At 42.2% G+C, this 16,995-nt stretch overlaps 1 protein-coding gene across 4 annotated transcripts in view; it reads right to left on the reverse strand.

Moving 5' to 3' along the window:
• arfgef1 (ADP-ribosylation factor guanine nucleotide-exchange factor 1 (brefeldin A-inhibited)) overlaps positions 1-16,745 on the reverse strand; it is a 29,368-nt gene extending 12,623 nt beyond the window's left edge. The window contains exons 1-17 of one of the 4 annotated variants that reach the window (XM_084340146.1): positions 16,604-16,745; positions 15,307-15,486; positions 14,822-14,875; positions 12,300-12,675; positions 11,680-11,805; positions 10,042-10,289; positions 9,651-9,784; positions 6,205-6,276; positions 5,645-5,879; positions 4,303-4,402; positions 3,834-3,973; positions 3,616-3,724; positions 1,290-1,491; positions 1,078-1,189; positions 653-858; positions 456-540; positions 160-325 (exon numbers count right to left, since the gene is read on the reverse strand). In XM_084340146.1, the coding sequence (XP_084196272.1) occupies positions 160-325; positions 456-540; positions 653-858; positions 1,078-1,189; positions 1,290-1,491; positions 3,616-3,724; positions 3,834-3,973; positions 4,303-4,402; positions 5,645-5,879; positions 6,205-6,276; positions 9,651-9,784; positions 10,042-10,289; positions 11,680-11,805; positions 12,300-12,675; positions 14,822-14,875; positions 15,307-15,345 (2,404 nt within the window). In that variant the 5' untranslated portion in view covers positions 15,346-15,486; positions 16,604-16,745. The remainder of the gene's footprint in view (positions 1-159; positions 326-455; positions 541-652; positions 859-1,077; positions 1,190-1,289; positions 1,492-3,615; positions 3,725-3,833; positions 3,974-4,302; positions 4,403-5,644; positions 5,880-6,204; positions 6,277-9,650; positions 9,785-10,041; positions 10,290-11,679; positions 11,806-12,299; positions 12,676-14,821; positions 14,876-15,306; positions 15,487-16,603) is intronic. The other 3 variants (XM_084340147.1, XM_084340148.1, XM_084340149.1) reach the window with 3 other exon arrangements.
• Positions 16,746-16,995: the final 250 nt, after the last annotated feature.

The raw sequence follows: 16,995 nt of genomic DNA on the forward strand, positions 1-16,995 counted from the left end.
TATATTTTAATTAAATATTCCGGCGATGACTCACAAACACTGACTTTTATAAACCAATCAGCAGCAAAATCTAATCATTCTACATCTGACACGTCCCTGATGGCTGCAGGTCTCATTCAAAATCATCACAGCTATGAATACATGAGGTAAACGGCTCACTCTGCTTGTTGGATTTCATGGTGAGCTCTTTCGTCTCCTTCATGGCGATCTTCTTCCCGGCGATCTCGTCGTAGATGGCCGAGAGGTATTCCTCAGGTAGGTCCTTGCTGTCATTGATGCCTCGGTTCATCTTGATGTATTGCTCTTTTGTCATTTTGTTCTTCACCTTTGCAGATGACAACAAGGATACGGGTCAACAGCTGGTAATGCAATCCCTGTGATTTATGTTGCTCTGATATCCGAGGGAATGACTGCTGTTCAAACATATTCCCAAAGGCCATGGCTGAGGTGCTTACCTGTGGACTGTGGAGGTCTGTTGTCAGCATAATGATTGAGTAGGCAAGGACGTACGCGGTGTCAGCACTGGCAAAGAGGGTTTGCCTGGAGAATTTGAAGGGAAAGACAGAATGCATATTAAATATCACAGGATGTTGTATGTGGGCCATGCAAAATCAAATTCAGCTTCTTCCACAGTCAGGAGATGGAAACTCACCCCTGATTGCATTCGAGATATCTTGCTGCAAATTTCTCCATGAGCCGGTCAATCTTCTGGGCCTCTCCGGGGAGCCGAAAGCCCTCCAGGAACATCCGCAGCGCAGAAACAAAGTCTTTGCCCTGGAAGTCCATTTGATCCACGTAGGCGTACATCACCTCTTTATTGAAACGGTCATTATCCCCAAGGAATTCTCCCACTTGAGTCTGAGAGAGCAAAAGACTTGTTTTAACATAGATATTTAAATAAGACAGTAAAAGCCCCTACAGGCTGTGCTCTTCTTTGTTCTTCAATTAACATTTCTCTCGTCATAAGAGGGAGGAAAATGATTCCAACACACTCATTTATCTTAATCACATACACTGTTCACTAAAAGCTGAGATCAGTCGTGTGGTGTGTGAGAAACTTAATGAAAACAGGGTTACCGAATCAAGCCTCTCTTCCTGGTGCAAGAACTGAGCGAGATCCTCTGGGGTTGTACCCAGCATGCCTTGCTCTTGAAGGTACTGGATTCCTCTCTTTGGTTTCTTGTTGAACCTGCGCAGGATCCACAGACACAGAACACACTATAGCAGATGCAGCATCACAGCATCAACAGAACAAAATGTTAATTTTAAGTGTTTCTAGCAAAACGTACAGGTCAATGCCTTGCTCGATGATCTCCTTTTGCTGTTTGAGGACCTCAAACTGCTCTGGGTTGTCGGTGCCTGACATCTGTGTGCTGTAACTGCCGATGCCAGACGAGGCTGTGGAGTCCAGAGAGTTGATGCTCCCATAGCGGTTTATGGTCTCTGGGGCCTTGGTCTCTGTGCTTTCCTGTTCTGATGGTTTCTCTTGGCCTGAAGCGCAATAAACACAGGATAAGATGACCAAGAAGGGATGATGGATGAGTATTTCTATTGTTACTGTAAGATGAAACTGCCTGAAGCCATCACAAAGGTGAAAGTTTTTAATTGAAACTCCGTCGTCGGCACAAACTCAGCCCGGAGGCTTGCGAAGTGAGCTAACTTAAAGCTAGTACTGTGAGAGAAAGACTTCAGTAATTGAAAGGGGAAAATTGCAACACAGAGAACAAAGTGACCCTGAGGCCTTCTTAATGATTGTTGTTGGCAGCAAGGGTATGCACACTGGGTTTAATCACATGCACGCAAGACCACAGCCTAACAAACTCCAGGAAGCACACACTTATTCTCACAGAACAGGTGGAAGGCAGGGTAGGATGGGGAGGATATTATGAAAGGTGGGTTATCTAAAAAGCTAGAGGCAGTTAAAGAGGAAGCAGCCAGAGAGAAGAGCCCTGGGATCTCCTGCTGCTGGAGCGGGTCCACCCTGTAACCCCGTGCTAGGGCCAGGCGTCCGATTACCTATCGGAAACTCTTTAAAACATTCAGGACGGTGTCACAGTAATGTGAGCTGGCAGGGTACTCCCCATTCTTGAAGAGGGCTTAGAGAGTAGAGTAAAGGGGGAAGTTTAAAGGGCCCGTATTATGTAGATTTACAGGTTATTGTCGGGGGCATGGCTCTGAGTGTTTTGAGACTTGCACAGTATATCCCATCTGCACCTGCTTTATAAGAAGAATAAATAGGTACATTTCAATTTCTAAAATATGGGACCTTTAAGTTGTTCACTGGGGAAATACTTTAACATATTCATAATATTAACATACAGCATTTGAACCCATCAAGTTTTTTGATTACAATTCAGGGGGTGTAAGTGACTAAAGGTTATATAATGCAAGACTACTACAAAATCTAAAGACACAACAGACCTCAAACAAATGATTTCCATCACAGCAACGTGTTCTAGCAAACACTCCAATCTGTTCTACTTTTACCTGCTCTTGCTTTGAGGACTAACAAAAAGCAGAAAGAGAAAATGACACAAGATATGATTGAATTCAAAGAGTAAGGGGGGATATATTGTACTTACACAATTCAATGTTTTTATATTCACAAATCATATTGTGCTTCCATTGTACACGAAAGACAAAAGTCTGAAATCTGCAACAGCCGGGAGGTAAGATTCAACATTCAACATTCAAATTGTGACCTATGAGCTGCTGCTAGACTACTAATGAGTCGTCTTAAGTATTGGCACAATAATGTGACCGCCAGTTAGCACAACTGCCTCAGCTGGTTAGCCTTGACAGCTTAGCCCGAGGCTAGTCTGTGGATAGTCCCAGGGACTTCTGGGATATCGTTCCAGCCCTTTCACGGAGTTGCACTTTAGCTCCTTATTTGAGCTCCTCCTTTGGCAAACAACAGAAATCCTCTGGTGTGCAGAAGACCCAGGGGCCCGTCTAACACACAGGATACGCTCTGTGCGTTGTAGACGTTTCACAGCGGCTCGGCTTCAGGTATCGCTCCGTTTTAGACTAAACCTACTGGATTAGCCTGTCTGCACTGGCCCTATGGGCATTATCTCATTGCTTCCTCTGGCTGGAGCAGAGCAGACGGATGCTCGCTCACCTTCTCATCAGTTTCCCTGATGAATGCCAACTGTCAATCCTACAACCATCCTGCAACTGAGCTGATGGATGTGAGCTTTACCACTAACTCCAGTTAACCTCAATGATGAACTGCTGCCAAGACAGAGCTGATCAGGGGAATGACTTCCTGTAACGTTAGCAGTATCCTCTCTGATGCAACACAACTTCAATTCTCCACAGACGTTTGAGGAAAAATAACAATCTGGACTTTTATGGGCAAATCCAACAAAGGAACAACAATAAATGCTGCAGGTGAACAAACAATCACAGCATGTGCCATCTCTATTTAATGTTTAATCTCTCGTGTTTAATCTCTCTCATATTGACACAGACTAAAAGACAAACATGAACTCTGATACTTGTGTGTCTAAAAACTAAATATTTATTCAGTGTGTAGAATTAGAATGAAGCCAAAGGTCACTGTCTTGTCTGTTTTGATAAATCACAGTCATGTGCAGCGAATCAGTGTCTTACCGAGGCTGGTCTGAGAGTTGGGGTTGACGTACTGGTCTTTACTCCATTCTACCATACATTTCAGGATGGACACTAAACATTCAAGGCCTTTCTTTCTCAGGGTTAGCTCCTAGAAAGGCAACGCAAAAACACATTTTAAATTATATTATTAATAACTGTTATATAAATATATGAATAAATTAAAATATTGGGGAAAAAAGGAGATTAAAAAAAATCACCTGAAGGGGTGTTGTGCCGAGTTCATGGCCACCACGACCCTGCGCAATTTTCGAGAGGTCATTTACCAATCGCTCAAATATGTTAGCAGCATTCAAGTCACAATCATAGTTCACGTAGATGTCCACCACACTCTGGGCATCTGAGAGAGAGACAGATGGCACACAGATGGAGTCTGTCAGTAAGAATCTATGAAACAAATACAAACTGTGTACACTGCTGTTATGGAAGCAGCTAAATAATTGTACCGTTTATAAGAGGTTAATTATAATCATTAAATAAATTGAAACGTTGAAAAAAGTATGATGTGATTAAACACATTCAGCTGACAAGTATTTTGCAAAACATGAGGTTTATGGGCACCAATTACAGCCTCAACATCACAGTATTGATATTAATTAATCAAAGAAATAAAAATCTACGTAAAAATGGCCAGTCTTTTTTCAACAAAATGAAAATAGAGAGACAAACCTGCGCATATTCTAGTGAGGGTTTGTATGACCATCCACTTGTGGTCGTAGGAGCTTGTGGACGTCTCCAGAATGTACAGGAAAATCTCTTTGAAGAACACCTGCAGACAGGAGCCATGAAAAAGTGAGAAACAACAGCAACCTTACAAGGAGGAGGTGCAAAAACCGCCTGCATGATAAAGAGAGATAGATAAAGATAAAGATTTTTTTTAATGACTGATATTATTCTGTTATGGAAAACTTAATGAACTTAATAGTTGACAACTGAGCAATTATAATTGATTAAGTGTTGCAGCTCTCAACAGTAGACAGCGGAAAGCAGGTGATACAGAGACCCTCAATTGCACTGAGGTGAAAAAATGTTACAGCAGTCTGTGAGAAACCACATCTCCTGTAGATCTTTTGCATCAGCTGCTTGCTGCACTGAGAAATGTCAAAAGTGTGAATAAAACTGTATAAGGTGGAAAGACTCTGAAAAGAGCAGAACAATTAAGTCTATTCAATGTGTTAATTATAACTATGTATATTAATAAGGTGGTGTGAAAAGGGTACACATTGACAGAAAATTACGTTTTACAGCACTGTTTTTATAATTATAATTAGCTGCAATTCATATTATTGCACCCGCTTTCCCTCAAATCTTCCCACTTTAGTCATTCATTTCCTGTGTTTCCCAGAACGACTGTCAGCCGCTGGGGAAGGTGTGAAACTGTCGCTTCTCATCAAGACGTGGTGGGTGGATATACAAATATAGCTACTGTACTTAACCCTCTAGTTCATCAGGTTTCCCCTGCTTATATGAATCAAAATAGAGCTGTGGAAAAATAAAATTACTGGTTGTTATCCAGGGAGAGAGAGTGAAGAGGGTGGACACGTTTGTTTGGGTGCAAATCAATAAAAAAATAAATAAAAAAAAACTGGACTGGACAACACTGAAGGGACAGAGTAGGCTGCTCCCTCATGATTTGACTTTGTTCTTTTGCTCTGTTGTTCTCGTTCTGCTGTATATCTATTACTTGTTTAAGATCACTGAGAGAAACAAAAAGTCAAATTCCCTGCATATGTTCTAGAGGTGTGAAAATGTCTCGATTATAAGATGCATCGCGATGTGGACGTGAAAGATTCTGCATTGTTCAAGATGTTCAAAGACTTCATAAGATGCCTTAGCCCGAGCAACTGTGAAAAATTTAGATGCCTTACCGTTTCATCCCATTAATCTCTATTCTGGCAAAGAAACTGTTATTTTCTGCAATAGATATATCTGTCACTTTCTTTATACTTTAAGTCTGACAAGCCGACAACAGAACCTGAACTTTCTTTTTGCAGCAGTGAATATGCTTTACCTCGATTTGCATCTTGAGGTGCGTCTTGAAGTGGGAGAGCAGAGTGAGGAAAATGGAGAGTGACAGTTCGAAGACCTCAGGCACGGAGGAGACTCCGTTCTTGGACAGGGCCACACACAGGTACTGCTTGATGGCGTTGATGAACATCTCATTAGTCTTGAAAATGGGCCCGGCGTTCTGCAGGATGGACAGGAGCAGCTGGAGGGACAAGACCTTCGATCGCAGCTCATGGGACCTGGGGCAGGAGGGAGATTAGGAGGAAGTTCAGGCAGTGTTTCCATGTATGTGAAGACAATATATAACACAGCTTTAGTGGTAAAATTATTAAAACTATTTGTCTAAGTCAGGGGAAAAGGTTCTGCTATAGAGCAAAATATTATAGCAGTCCTTTGTTATCATAAAGTCAGTGTGACTGTTTTAATAGGGCAGGAGAGGATAATATACTGATGAAATTAAACACAGAGAAGGAGGAAAGACTGTGTGTATTTCTGTGTGGTAGTGCATGAAGTGTAAATTCATGTCTGTATCTCTAGCACTTATACAATATTGTGTACCCTAACCCTTTGAGATTGAAGCTGGCTCCTGCATCAAACAACTTGAGGGACTTCTCTCCCAGCCATCTGCTCAAGACTCTGGGAACACATCGTCCAATCTGATGAGCATTAACATTTCAGACATACAATACATTCAGCGATTAAAAAAGAAAAGAAGCCTCACTAAAACTAACTACTTATAGTCAAATTCACTGTCCTTCAAGCAAAGTCAAACCTCAGAGAAACAACAGTGTAATGCACACTGAGACCACATCATACTATCTCTTTCCATCTGAGAGTTAAAATCTTCAACAGCCATCAAAGAAATGCTAGGGCAACTAAATCAAAGCTCCTCTGTGTGTGGAGCCTCAGCTTGTCTGAACTGTTTTTCTGCAGCAGCAGGACAGAAAACCCGAGCTCAGAAAAAACATACTTTCAGCTACTTTATATGCTGAGATTGGCTGCTCCTCTCCGATGTCTTCCATCTCTGGCAGGCGGACAAAGTAGGATTTATGTGGCACAACAAAAATGTGGCTCGACTTCTCCTGCGAGTGTCCCAAAATATGGACTTTCCTCCCCCCCCAATAGGGCTACAAACACAGGCAATCTCGTGAGCAAAAAAAAACTAGGGTGTACAAATAAATATTGGTAAAATCAACCAATAGTTTATGAGAAACTGTTAAAAGTGAAATACAACATGTAAATACAGTACAGTGTTATATTAAAGACTATATTACTCATAATTCTGCAGACAAGGAAAGATGACACAGATGCTCTATTCCAATATGCACATTACCAAACAATTAAGTATGCTAGAAAAAGAATAAAATGCGCTATGCCAAAAATACCAGAATGTCCGACTGCATCCAGTCACATTATGCAGCATGCAAGCCAGCGAGAGAGCGCAGACAGATGACAGCTCATTGACAGACGACAGCCTCGTGGCTGAGTTCCAAATTGCTTACTTTTTCTTTTTACTTCCAATTTCACACTCAGGTCTACAATGGACGTAATAGCAAGAGGGTCAGCGATCGAGGCACAATGTTATGACAAAGTATTAAGTCACAGTTGTATGCATACCGCACGCAACAGTACATACTTTGTAAGGGCAGCTACAGTAAGTACTAAAAAGAAGAAGAATGCAATTTGGAATGAAACCCGAGGATGTTGTTACTTGCGATAGTTCAGTTAAACTAGTCCTTTGTAGGGCATTACAGAGGTTGATGTTAATTAAGGCACAATTCATCATTTCAGCTGCATAGGGTGTCACAACGAAAACAAAACAAAAGACAAATGTTGTATGGGAAGAGCCAGGTGGAGCTCAACACTGGAGTCATATTGGGCTCTGATTTGGGGCCATTTACCAACAGGAGGAGGGCTCAGAGATTACATTTAAACCTTTGGTATTAAAAAGTGGATTTCTTTTCTATCCTGTTTATCAACCTGACTGCAGCAGCAGTCTGTGGAGGTGACCTCCATTGTCAGGTGTTTATGTACTGTAATGTTGACTGCCGACTGGAGCTGGAGGTACCTTACTTCATGTACGTAAAGTAGCAGAGAGGAGACGGGGAAAAAGACGAGAGAGAACCGCAGCCTCTGGAGTTCAGTGCGAGGTTGACCTGAATTCAAACACACAGACACAACCTCAGTGCTCACTACAGCTAACGCACAATAATCTGGCTGTTTTGGGGCAAATAATCACTCACGTGAGTAACACGGCTTTGCTGAAGTTATTTAACAACCACCATTACTGATGTCAATCTATCAGACCTGACTCAGGCACAAATGTTGACGGAAGAGGTAATGTTTATAAGTCTTATTCACGTTATGTTTAGCCACGTTAACTGACTTCCTTCCTCATTCTCTTACCCTCTCCCAGAAGTTATAGCGACAGGCAACCAAATGAAACGCACCGTTATCTTGAGTAAACTTGTGGATTTCTTTGGGTTTGAAAATTTGAGATAACGTAAGTACACGACTCAACAAACTATTTAACATAAGGTCTTTAGATTATTATTATTATTATTTAGATTATATCTTTATTATATTGGTGTAGAAAGGACACAAAAAGGACTTCACTTCGAATCATTTTCTAAGTATTTTTGAACCCCATTATTTTTAACAGAGATTTAACAAAAGTCTGATCATTTCTGCTGAAGAGTAACAAAAGGACAGTTTTGTACATTCTGTACTTTAAATCATCATAGATGTTCCACAAAAAGCACATAATAATCCTTCTTGTGACCTTGTGTACCTTCTGATCCAACATGAAAACACAAAGTAGTTTCTGTTTGTTAGGGTAACAATAATGCAGCTTTTCAGCCTGTTTGTTGTGTCTGAGACAGGGAGTGCAACATCCCACAGAGCAACCTTGTTAGGAGGGTAAAAGGTTTTTTGTTTGGCACTGACACGGCCTTGAGAAACACAAACACACACACTGGTCTTTTTTTTTAAATGCTCAAAAATTCAAGAATGGACTGAGCTTATATATTGCCCACTGACATGAAAAATTTAAAAGATTAGATAAATAAAAAAGTAAACAAACAACATTCACTCCACAGACACTGTGCGAATTGAGTTACACCCAGAAACCAGATGCAGGAAATCCTGTTTCACAAAAGCTGCCGCTATCAGGACGAGCCAATTAGATTCCTCTTTTTTGTCAAACCAGAGCATGGTCAGAAATAATATACTGAATGGTGGTAAAATCAGATTATTTTTCCCCTTTCTGGTGCTTTGAAAAGGGGAACATTTAAAAAAGGGACTCTCGTGAAACTAGGAAGTGATTCAGAAAATGCTGAGCGCTGCCTCATTGTCTCCTTCAACACAGTTTATCAAAACACTATCGTTAGCACTGGAGCAGCCCTCATTATAAACCGTGACTCATGTCTATTCTTATCCCCAACACACTCACACAGAATCATCACCGCTGGGGGGGGGGTCAAGTCACAGTGGCTTGACTAACAGTGGAAAACAAAACAAAAAAAAAGCTTTAACTATTGATACTGTTTAGTAAACAAAAGCTGAAAAAATTAAATACATTTGACTTGTGAATTCAGCGTGTTTCGTTTCAGCATCTCTGGCCGTCCTTTGCCTGAATGTCATTGGACGAGACAAACAAAGAACAAAGTCTCACATCTAGAAGTTATTGACACAAATTACAAGCAATATAAAGTTGGAAAAGCTGGGGCAGATAATGAAGAAACAACACCCAAAAAGCTTGGAGACAAAACTTGCTTAAGAAGTCCAGTGCGTAACAAACTACAACCAGATATTAGGAAAAGACTTTAAAATAGCTTTGATGCTCTCTGCATTGACTTTACAGTCATTCAGCTCAGGTGCTGCCCAGAATGGCTTGGGTGCTGGGCTAAAGCCATATTATGGAAAGGGAAACTCTGGGAAACTAAATGAAAAACGACCAAGCACATAATACTGTAATCAAATGTTTGCACGAACACAGAATGAATTCTTACTTAGGATCAGGTGGTCCATCTGACAGCGGCTTCATCGAAAGCTTGCAGAGCGAGCGAAAGACCAGGAAGGCATCTTTCTGGAGGATGTGGGAAAACTTTGCCCCTGGCGGCTGGCCCGGTGCTGCTCCCGATTCCTACGGAGAAACAAAAACAATCAAATCAGTGTGCAGTTAGCAACATCTAACATCTTCCAGCCTACTAAACAAAAGGTGTTTGATTATAAGCCTCCAGGCTGATTAGACTCTTGATTAGTGATTAGCAGTCGAAGCATTTACAATGTTATTCATAATTTTGTCATTTGACCAGCTAACAATCATCACACATAAATATCAAACACATTTGACTTATGAATTCAGCATGTTTGGCTTCAGCATCTCTGGCCGTCCTTCACCTGAGTGTCATTGGACGAGACGGACAGTCTGTCATCAGGCAGCGAGGGGGTGAAGCTGGCAGAAATGGGCGTGCCAGGGATGCCGTTGGCGTGGACATGCTCGCTGTCGCTACCCAGGGTGCCCTCGTCCTCCAGGGAGCTCTGCGTTCCCTCTGTCACCACTTCGGCCGGCTCCGACTCTGCCGGCTCGCTCTCACCACCAGGCTCTTTGGTGTCAGAGCAAAGATTCGTGGGGTCCAGGCAGTGCCCTGTGGTGATGATGGAGCAGGCAGGAGTTGGACTGAGGCAGATACTTAAACACCTTCAAAAAGATCCTTTACCAGGACTTCAGGTTTCATGACCAACAACGGCAACATCAATTCGTCAGTTTGACGTTATGTTCTGGTCAAGTACAAATGACAGTGCCACAGAGCAAATCTAGGCAGCATGTAAACTTTCAGGTTGAGAGGAGATACGAGAGTGCATTTCAGTTCAAGATCCTCCTGACCATTAAAGCCTGTTTGTCAAATTTTGCTCAAGGGTAAAAGTGTATTTGAAAAAGGAAGCCAAAGCACTATTCTTTGTGTGTACATCTTAATAAAGCTTTTTTTTGCGGCTATACACAAATAAAGGCTTTTTTTATGTTATGCACACAAAGACAGAGTGCTTTTTGTCAGCATCTAAAGGAACTTCAGGGAGCTTGCCCCGACAGCCTCCCAGGAACTTGGCCAGTTTTTTTCTTAACAGACTGCCGTGTTTCCGGGTTCAGAGACTTTCGCATTTCTTTTCAGACACATTTTGTACCCAGAGAGTAACAGCTTGTTATTTATCAAACAAAAAGGCGCCAGCCTGGAAGCACAGTTTGCTCATCGCTTGTTCGTTGAGGTGCAGCTTGTATAATCAGAGAGCACCTCGCTCCTTCTTCCATACACATGTAACAAAGGAGAGGAGTATTGTCCGTGCGGCTGATTCAACGGCTCAGCTGCATTCTGCTAGATCACTAAACTTATAAGGGTTAGTTCTGCATTAGGTGAGGAAGTGCACATTCAAATAACCCGTACTCTACAGAAATGTCAACGAAACAAAGAGTGTGCAAACTGAACAAACTCACAGAACAAAGAGCAGAGGAATAGTTGTTACTTTAACTTATGAGGCTTTTCCATACACATCTGCTGGTCTCGGCTGGACTTAGTTTGACTCTGCACCACAGGCCAGCGCGGCAGAGATGTGCATTTCCATTACAACAGGGCTTCCCGCTTGAAGGTGTGTCTTAAGCTAATGACACGCTTGTCTTGTGGTTGAATGAGCGGCTGTAAACACTCTTCCTCCCTACAGTACTATCAAAGAATAGCCGCTAGCAAAGCTTTATGATAATTTGGTTATAAACACGTTTGTAACCAAATTAGCAGTGAAATCAAGAAATCTTGGGATTTCACCAACAGTAACTTAACACGACTCCTAAAGCGCGACATAAATGAGCCAGTGGAAAAGCTATGAACCACAACATATATATTCACTTGGCAGTTATCTTAAGGTCGACTGTGCAGGTAATCCTTTGTTTTGTGCTTTTATTTTCCTAAATTAGTTGAATGACTCCCACAACATTTGTATAACATATGTGGTTATAAGTAAAAGCAACTTATAGTGAACACATCTCACCTCCTGCAACAGTGTTGACCACCTCCTGCAGAATGCTCTGTACAATTTCCTGGGCTTTCTCCTCGTAGTTTGGAGTCTCCTCATCCTCCTCTTCACCTCTCTGTGGATGCTGCTGTGCTGCTGCATCTTAACAAAACATACACACAGCTTAAGAAAAACACACTCACCTTCTTTGTTGACTAAAAGGTGTAGTAGGCAATCGCATCCGTTCTGCTACAAGCATAATGCCTTCCACCATGCACAAAGTTACAACCTGATTGACGGACTATTTTTAATCCGGCTCATAAGCAGTGAATGAGCCATTGTAGTGCTGAATATGATATCAAATGTTTGTAAGAGTAAACACTTCTGGCTGCTTTAATTTCTTTTAATGAAATTGCACAAAACCAAGAGGGAGGCCTTTATTTTGCATATTTAAGGTGTTTATTGTAACTTTGGATGTTTCTTTTGGCAAACACACCCGTACCTCAAGAGTGTTTGGCATCCTTAATAGTTTTAAGACACATTTAAAAAGCACTTGGCTTCCGAATATTGACAGAACATGTTAATTAAAAATCGCAAACATTTGAAGTCAATATAGCATGCAGGAGAGTGAAATAAATCCCTGTAATCAGTCTTACTCTGTGCTGCTGCAGTAGCTTGATCTGCCTCAGTCTGTTCGTTTTCAGCTACGCAGAAATCAGAACCGTTCTCTGGATCTGGGCTCTCGTAGACGGGCCCCTGTTCTCCCTGCTCCTCCTGCTCCCTCTGCTCCTCCTGCTCCCCAGACACAGTCCTGCTGCTGCTCTCCGGGGCGGGTGTCGAGGGTGTGGATGGGGTGGATGGGATGGTGAGGCTGGGAGTTGGAGGGGTGACGGGCCCGTTGGCCTCCTGGGCCTGACCCTTGGCTGGCGGGTGGATGTGAGTCTGGAGCTGGGGGGAGTCTGGCTCAGTGTGCTGGGTGACCGGAGAGTGCTGCCGGTGACGCTCTCTCTCCAGCTGCTTTGCTTCCTGCAGCTGTGAGGGGGTGCGACACACACACACACACACACACACACGCACAAAAAATAAAATAAAATAAAAACAAAAAAAGCACACATACACAAAGAACAGGAAGAGCATTCAAAGAACAGCCACATGCAACACACACATACGCACGCAGAAAAAGACAGATTAAGACTATGTCAACAAACTCATCTGAACGACTACAAGTCTGAACAACCTGTCTAGAATCCTTGAGGGCTCACTGAACCCAAAGAAGAGTCTCAACACTTTCAGAGAAAAAGACGACGGTTCTTATTCTTTTCAAGATTTCTTAACATCTAGAATGTGTCAGCATACATTAAATGTAGACGCGTGTTCGTATGGAAATGTATATGAAGACGCACTCGCTGAGAGCTAGGACATGCTACTAGAACAGCGATGGGACGAACTTTGTGGAAATCGATTCATGCTGGCTCGTGTGAACCGGGTCTATTTCAGTCGGCTGGAGGGAGAAGGTGTTTCTGATGGAAAATGGCTCATGCAGCCGTGTCCTGGCCGATGCGTCATGGCTGACATGTGCTACCACTGCTTCTGATATGAAGCACTGGAAAAGTGTTGCTGTGCTTTAGCTTGGTGGGTCATGAGCTAAAAGTGGGTCACGAGACATTTGCACACGGTTCGTGGCCTAAAATGTGACGTTGGTGAATATTGCGTTACTTCTGATAATAGATTGCAAAGTAAACTATCTCTGCTGCAGATCTCTGAGGGAAATAAATATGCAGTTACACACTTCACTATTTCATAGCAGACACCAATACAAGTTCCGGAAAAGAGAGCAAACAATTACAAGCAGTGGAAGTTCTCTCAGCCAAGCTAAATTAACAACAGCCCATGGTGCATTTTCAATCCAAGTGCATTTGTAGATTTGTCGGGCATAAATGTGAAAAAAAAAAAGAAAAGAGAGAAAGTATAGACTTGAGTGAATCAAAGAGAAAAAGCACAGTAACTAAAGAGAGACATGGGTCACAGATGGAAATGTAAACAGCGTGACACATTTACAAAACAGTGGTGATAGATGGAGATCCTTCAATCTACAGCAGACTAGTTTCTCAATTAATATCTGTAATTAACAGCATAAATCTGCCGAGCGGAGCGACACTGGTAGCAAATGTGAATTTCTTTCATTGAAGCAGTCAGTTTCATCTCCCTTTCTAGACATAAATCACAACTATACAATCTGCTTTATGCTGTTTCTTCATAGACGGTCTCATGAGGCAAATCAAAAACTGCATCTCTTTCGCACACAAACTCCTTTTATTAAACCCATTATGTATTGTTTTTAAAACCGCGCTTCCACAAGCTGTTCATCTCTAATTAAATGAGCCCGCTGCTATTGTCACATTTAAATGTAAGCAAACTAAACTCAATGACGCGGCATTCTGAAAGAAACAATTAGTATTGAATATGAGCAACGGTAACAAGGCCAGACGACGCACCTCGGCTGGAGGGGACAGGCGAGGCAGCGCAAACAAACTAAGCTCATTATTTAAATGCCATCTCAGTCGGATAGTGAAGGCTGAGTCTGTGTGAGAGTGAGCCAGACAAACGCTGTGTGTGCCTGTGTGTGTGTGATCACACCATGCTGAGCTGCAGTCAGGAGGATACATCCACACACAAACACAGAAAGTGGATCTCCCTGTGCAGCAACACAACACTACGCAGGCAGTGACAACACAACAATAGGCCTCTGCCTCAAAGTCTGCCTTGTCTCTCCATCTCTACCCCTGACTGCTTCTTTATATTTCTCCGTCTGGTTCTGACTCAATACCAGTTGCTCATTGTTCTAAAAGAACTATATTAAGCCTTTGGAGAGACAGAATGTAACATAAAACCGGTCAGGAATGAGACAAGCTAGCTGACCTGCGGTAAAACACTTGAATGTAAACTAAAATGTAAATTGGTGCAGGAAAGCGAAATGATTTGTAGGCAAGTCAACAAAAGCCACGGCAAGCATATGGTGGAACACAGCATACCTGCTCCTGTGCAGTGCAGGAGCAGAGGAGGAGAACGGATGAGTGCATGAATGGGTGAGGATAAAGCTTAATGCGCAAACACAGATACACAGAGAAGAGTTTAAGAGTTCTGATCAGGCAAGTCACGGCAGTCCTGCACGCTTTACCTGGCGGTCACGCTTTCTGGAGGCCAGAGACCAAGATAGCTTGTGATTTGTAAGCTATGTGTCCAAAAGGAAGGGAGGGAGGCAGGTGAGGAGGGGAAAAGTGTCATTCAAAAAGAAAAAGATGACATTAGAGCAAGCTTTTGTTTTGAAAGGCAACACCTAAAATGTCCCTCTGGACACAAAGCAAACAGTAGATTTCAATTAAATCAGGAAGCCCATAGTAAATCATGTCTTTCATTATATTATAATCCAATCTGACTCCATGCCAAAACAGCTTTACATATAATTTGTTGCAGCAGTTTTAAACTGCAACCTCCCAGACTGTTTGATCCGTTTCATCCATAAAACAGCTATTTTTGTTTAGTGTCAAATTTCATCAGAGAATGGCTCAAGGGAGGAGTTGCCCTCTCTCTCACTTTTGTGGGTCTGTCTACATAAACAGCATTCTGTGTTACAAGTGAATGTTTTCAGACGGTTGGACATACTGCTTGATTCTCCATGCGTGCAAAGATGACGTTGAGCATCTGTGTGAGCGTGGCCTTGGCCGTGGTTTGGTTGATGAGGTTCTTGCTGGCCAGGTAGATGTTGTAACACGTGCGGACGGCCTGCAGCACGGTGCCCTCGTGGATTTCTATGTGCTGGGAGGTCACCGCTGTCAACAGGGCCTGGAGGAAAGAGCAGAGAGAGGAATTGAGAGAAGGTTGAGATTGACACCAAACTAACCAAACTACTTTATCTAATTTTGTTGCATGCATGTGTTAGATCCCTAGTTAACCCTGTTCAGGAGGTACTGGACCAGCTCTCTGTCCGAAGGGTCAGGTCTCTAAACCTACAAGATGTTGCTTTAATATGGATTTAACTAGGAACTTTTATTCTGTTATTTTCAAGTTTGTCAGATGGGCCAGGGGAAAATTTTTGCACATGTAACCTCACCTCACTTGCCACATACCAATATGCCTCTAAGGTCTTTTCACACATGTGCTTTAGTCCATAAATGCTCTGGAATTTTTGCATGTCAGTGTCAAAAAGAGTCCTGAATACTGCTGGAAAAATGTCCGAGGTTAAAAGTTCATTTATTAGTCATTTTACAACACCAAGGTTGAAAGTCCCTTTTATGCTACCTCAGAAAAAACACAAACAAACAATTGTACATGGGAGAGCTGTGAGCATTATTCTACTGTTGTGGCAACACTTTCAAATTCACTGCTTAAACCAAACAAACAAAAATAAACAATCTAGAAGAATCTGACTTATTTTCAGCGGCCAGCTATTGTAGTCCTTCACCGCTTCACACATGAATCACCTAATTAGAACTTGTCTGCCTTTAAATAATCACATTTAAAACATAATTATACCCCAAGTGTATTAGTCTTTTCAAATGACAGATTAGTCATAAGCTAAAACAGTGTTTAAAAACTGAATAAACCTTTTTAAAATACATTTTTTCTCATGACTGTTGCCAAGTGCTTGCTAAAGGTGGGAAATGTTGGTACCCTGACTCTAGACCTGCCAAGTGTCATGAGATGAGTTGGGAATTGATGCAAGATAAATAAAAAATGACTTGACCTGACTTATAACAATAACGCAGCAGAATTGTCTGCAATAACCAAAAAGCGGTTACTTATTGATTTGGAATTAATGTAATTGAATCAGTAAACATGGTTTCATGAAGTGATCTGCTGTTGAAAAAGATAACTTTGATGGCAACTTCAAGCGCTCTACAGTTGTTTACTATCTGTGTAATGACTCAGGATGTCTCAGAAGACGAGGACAGCAGCACACCTTAATGATCTGTAGCTGAACGCCCTCATCAGTCTGCGGCCCTGGAAACAAGCGCAGATGGTCTCGATGATCCTGTCGATGAGCTTCTTGCCCGGGGCCGTGTTGTCTGGGGCGCTGCCTGTCAGGTGGCCATACGCTATCAGCTTCTACAAGGCAGATACATATGCAAACACATACACACAACTTGTGATGCCCAAGAACACGACCTGCTAGCCTTCAATGTCATGAGGATTTCTGCACAATTCTTCTGCCTGAATGTTTATCTTTAGTTGTCTCATTCTAAAAAGATATTGCAAATGACAAACCCAGCATTTGGTACACTGCCATACAGACACAGTCATGGAAATATGGAGGGTCTGCAGTCCAACTCGTCCTGCCACTGACCTGTAAAC

The sequence above is a fragment of the Pagrus pagrus genome (assembly GCF_965226575.1).
Source record: "Pagrus pagrus genome assembly, chromosome: 20".
NCBI lineage: Eukaryota > Metazoa > Chordata > Actinopteri > Spariformes > Sparidae > Pagrus > Pagrus pagrus.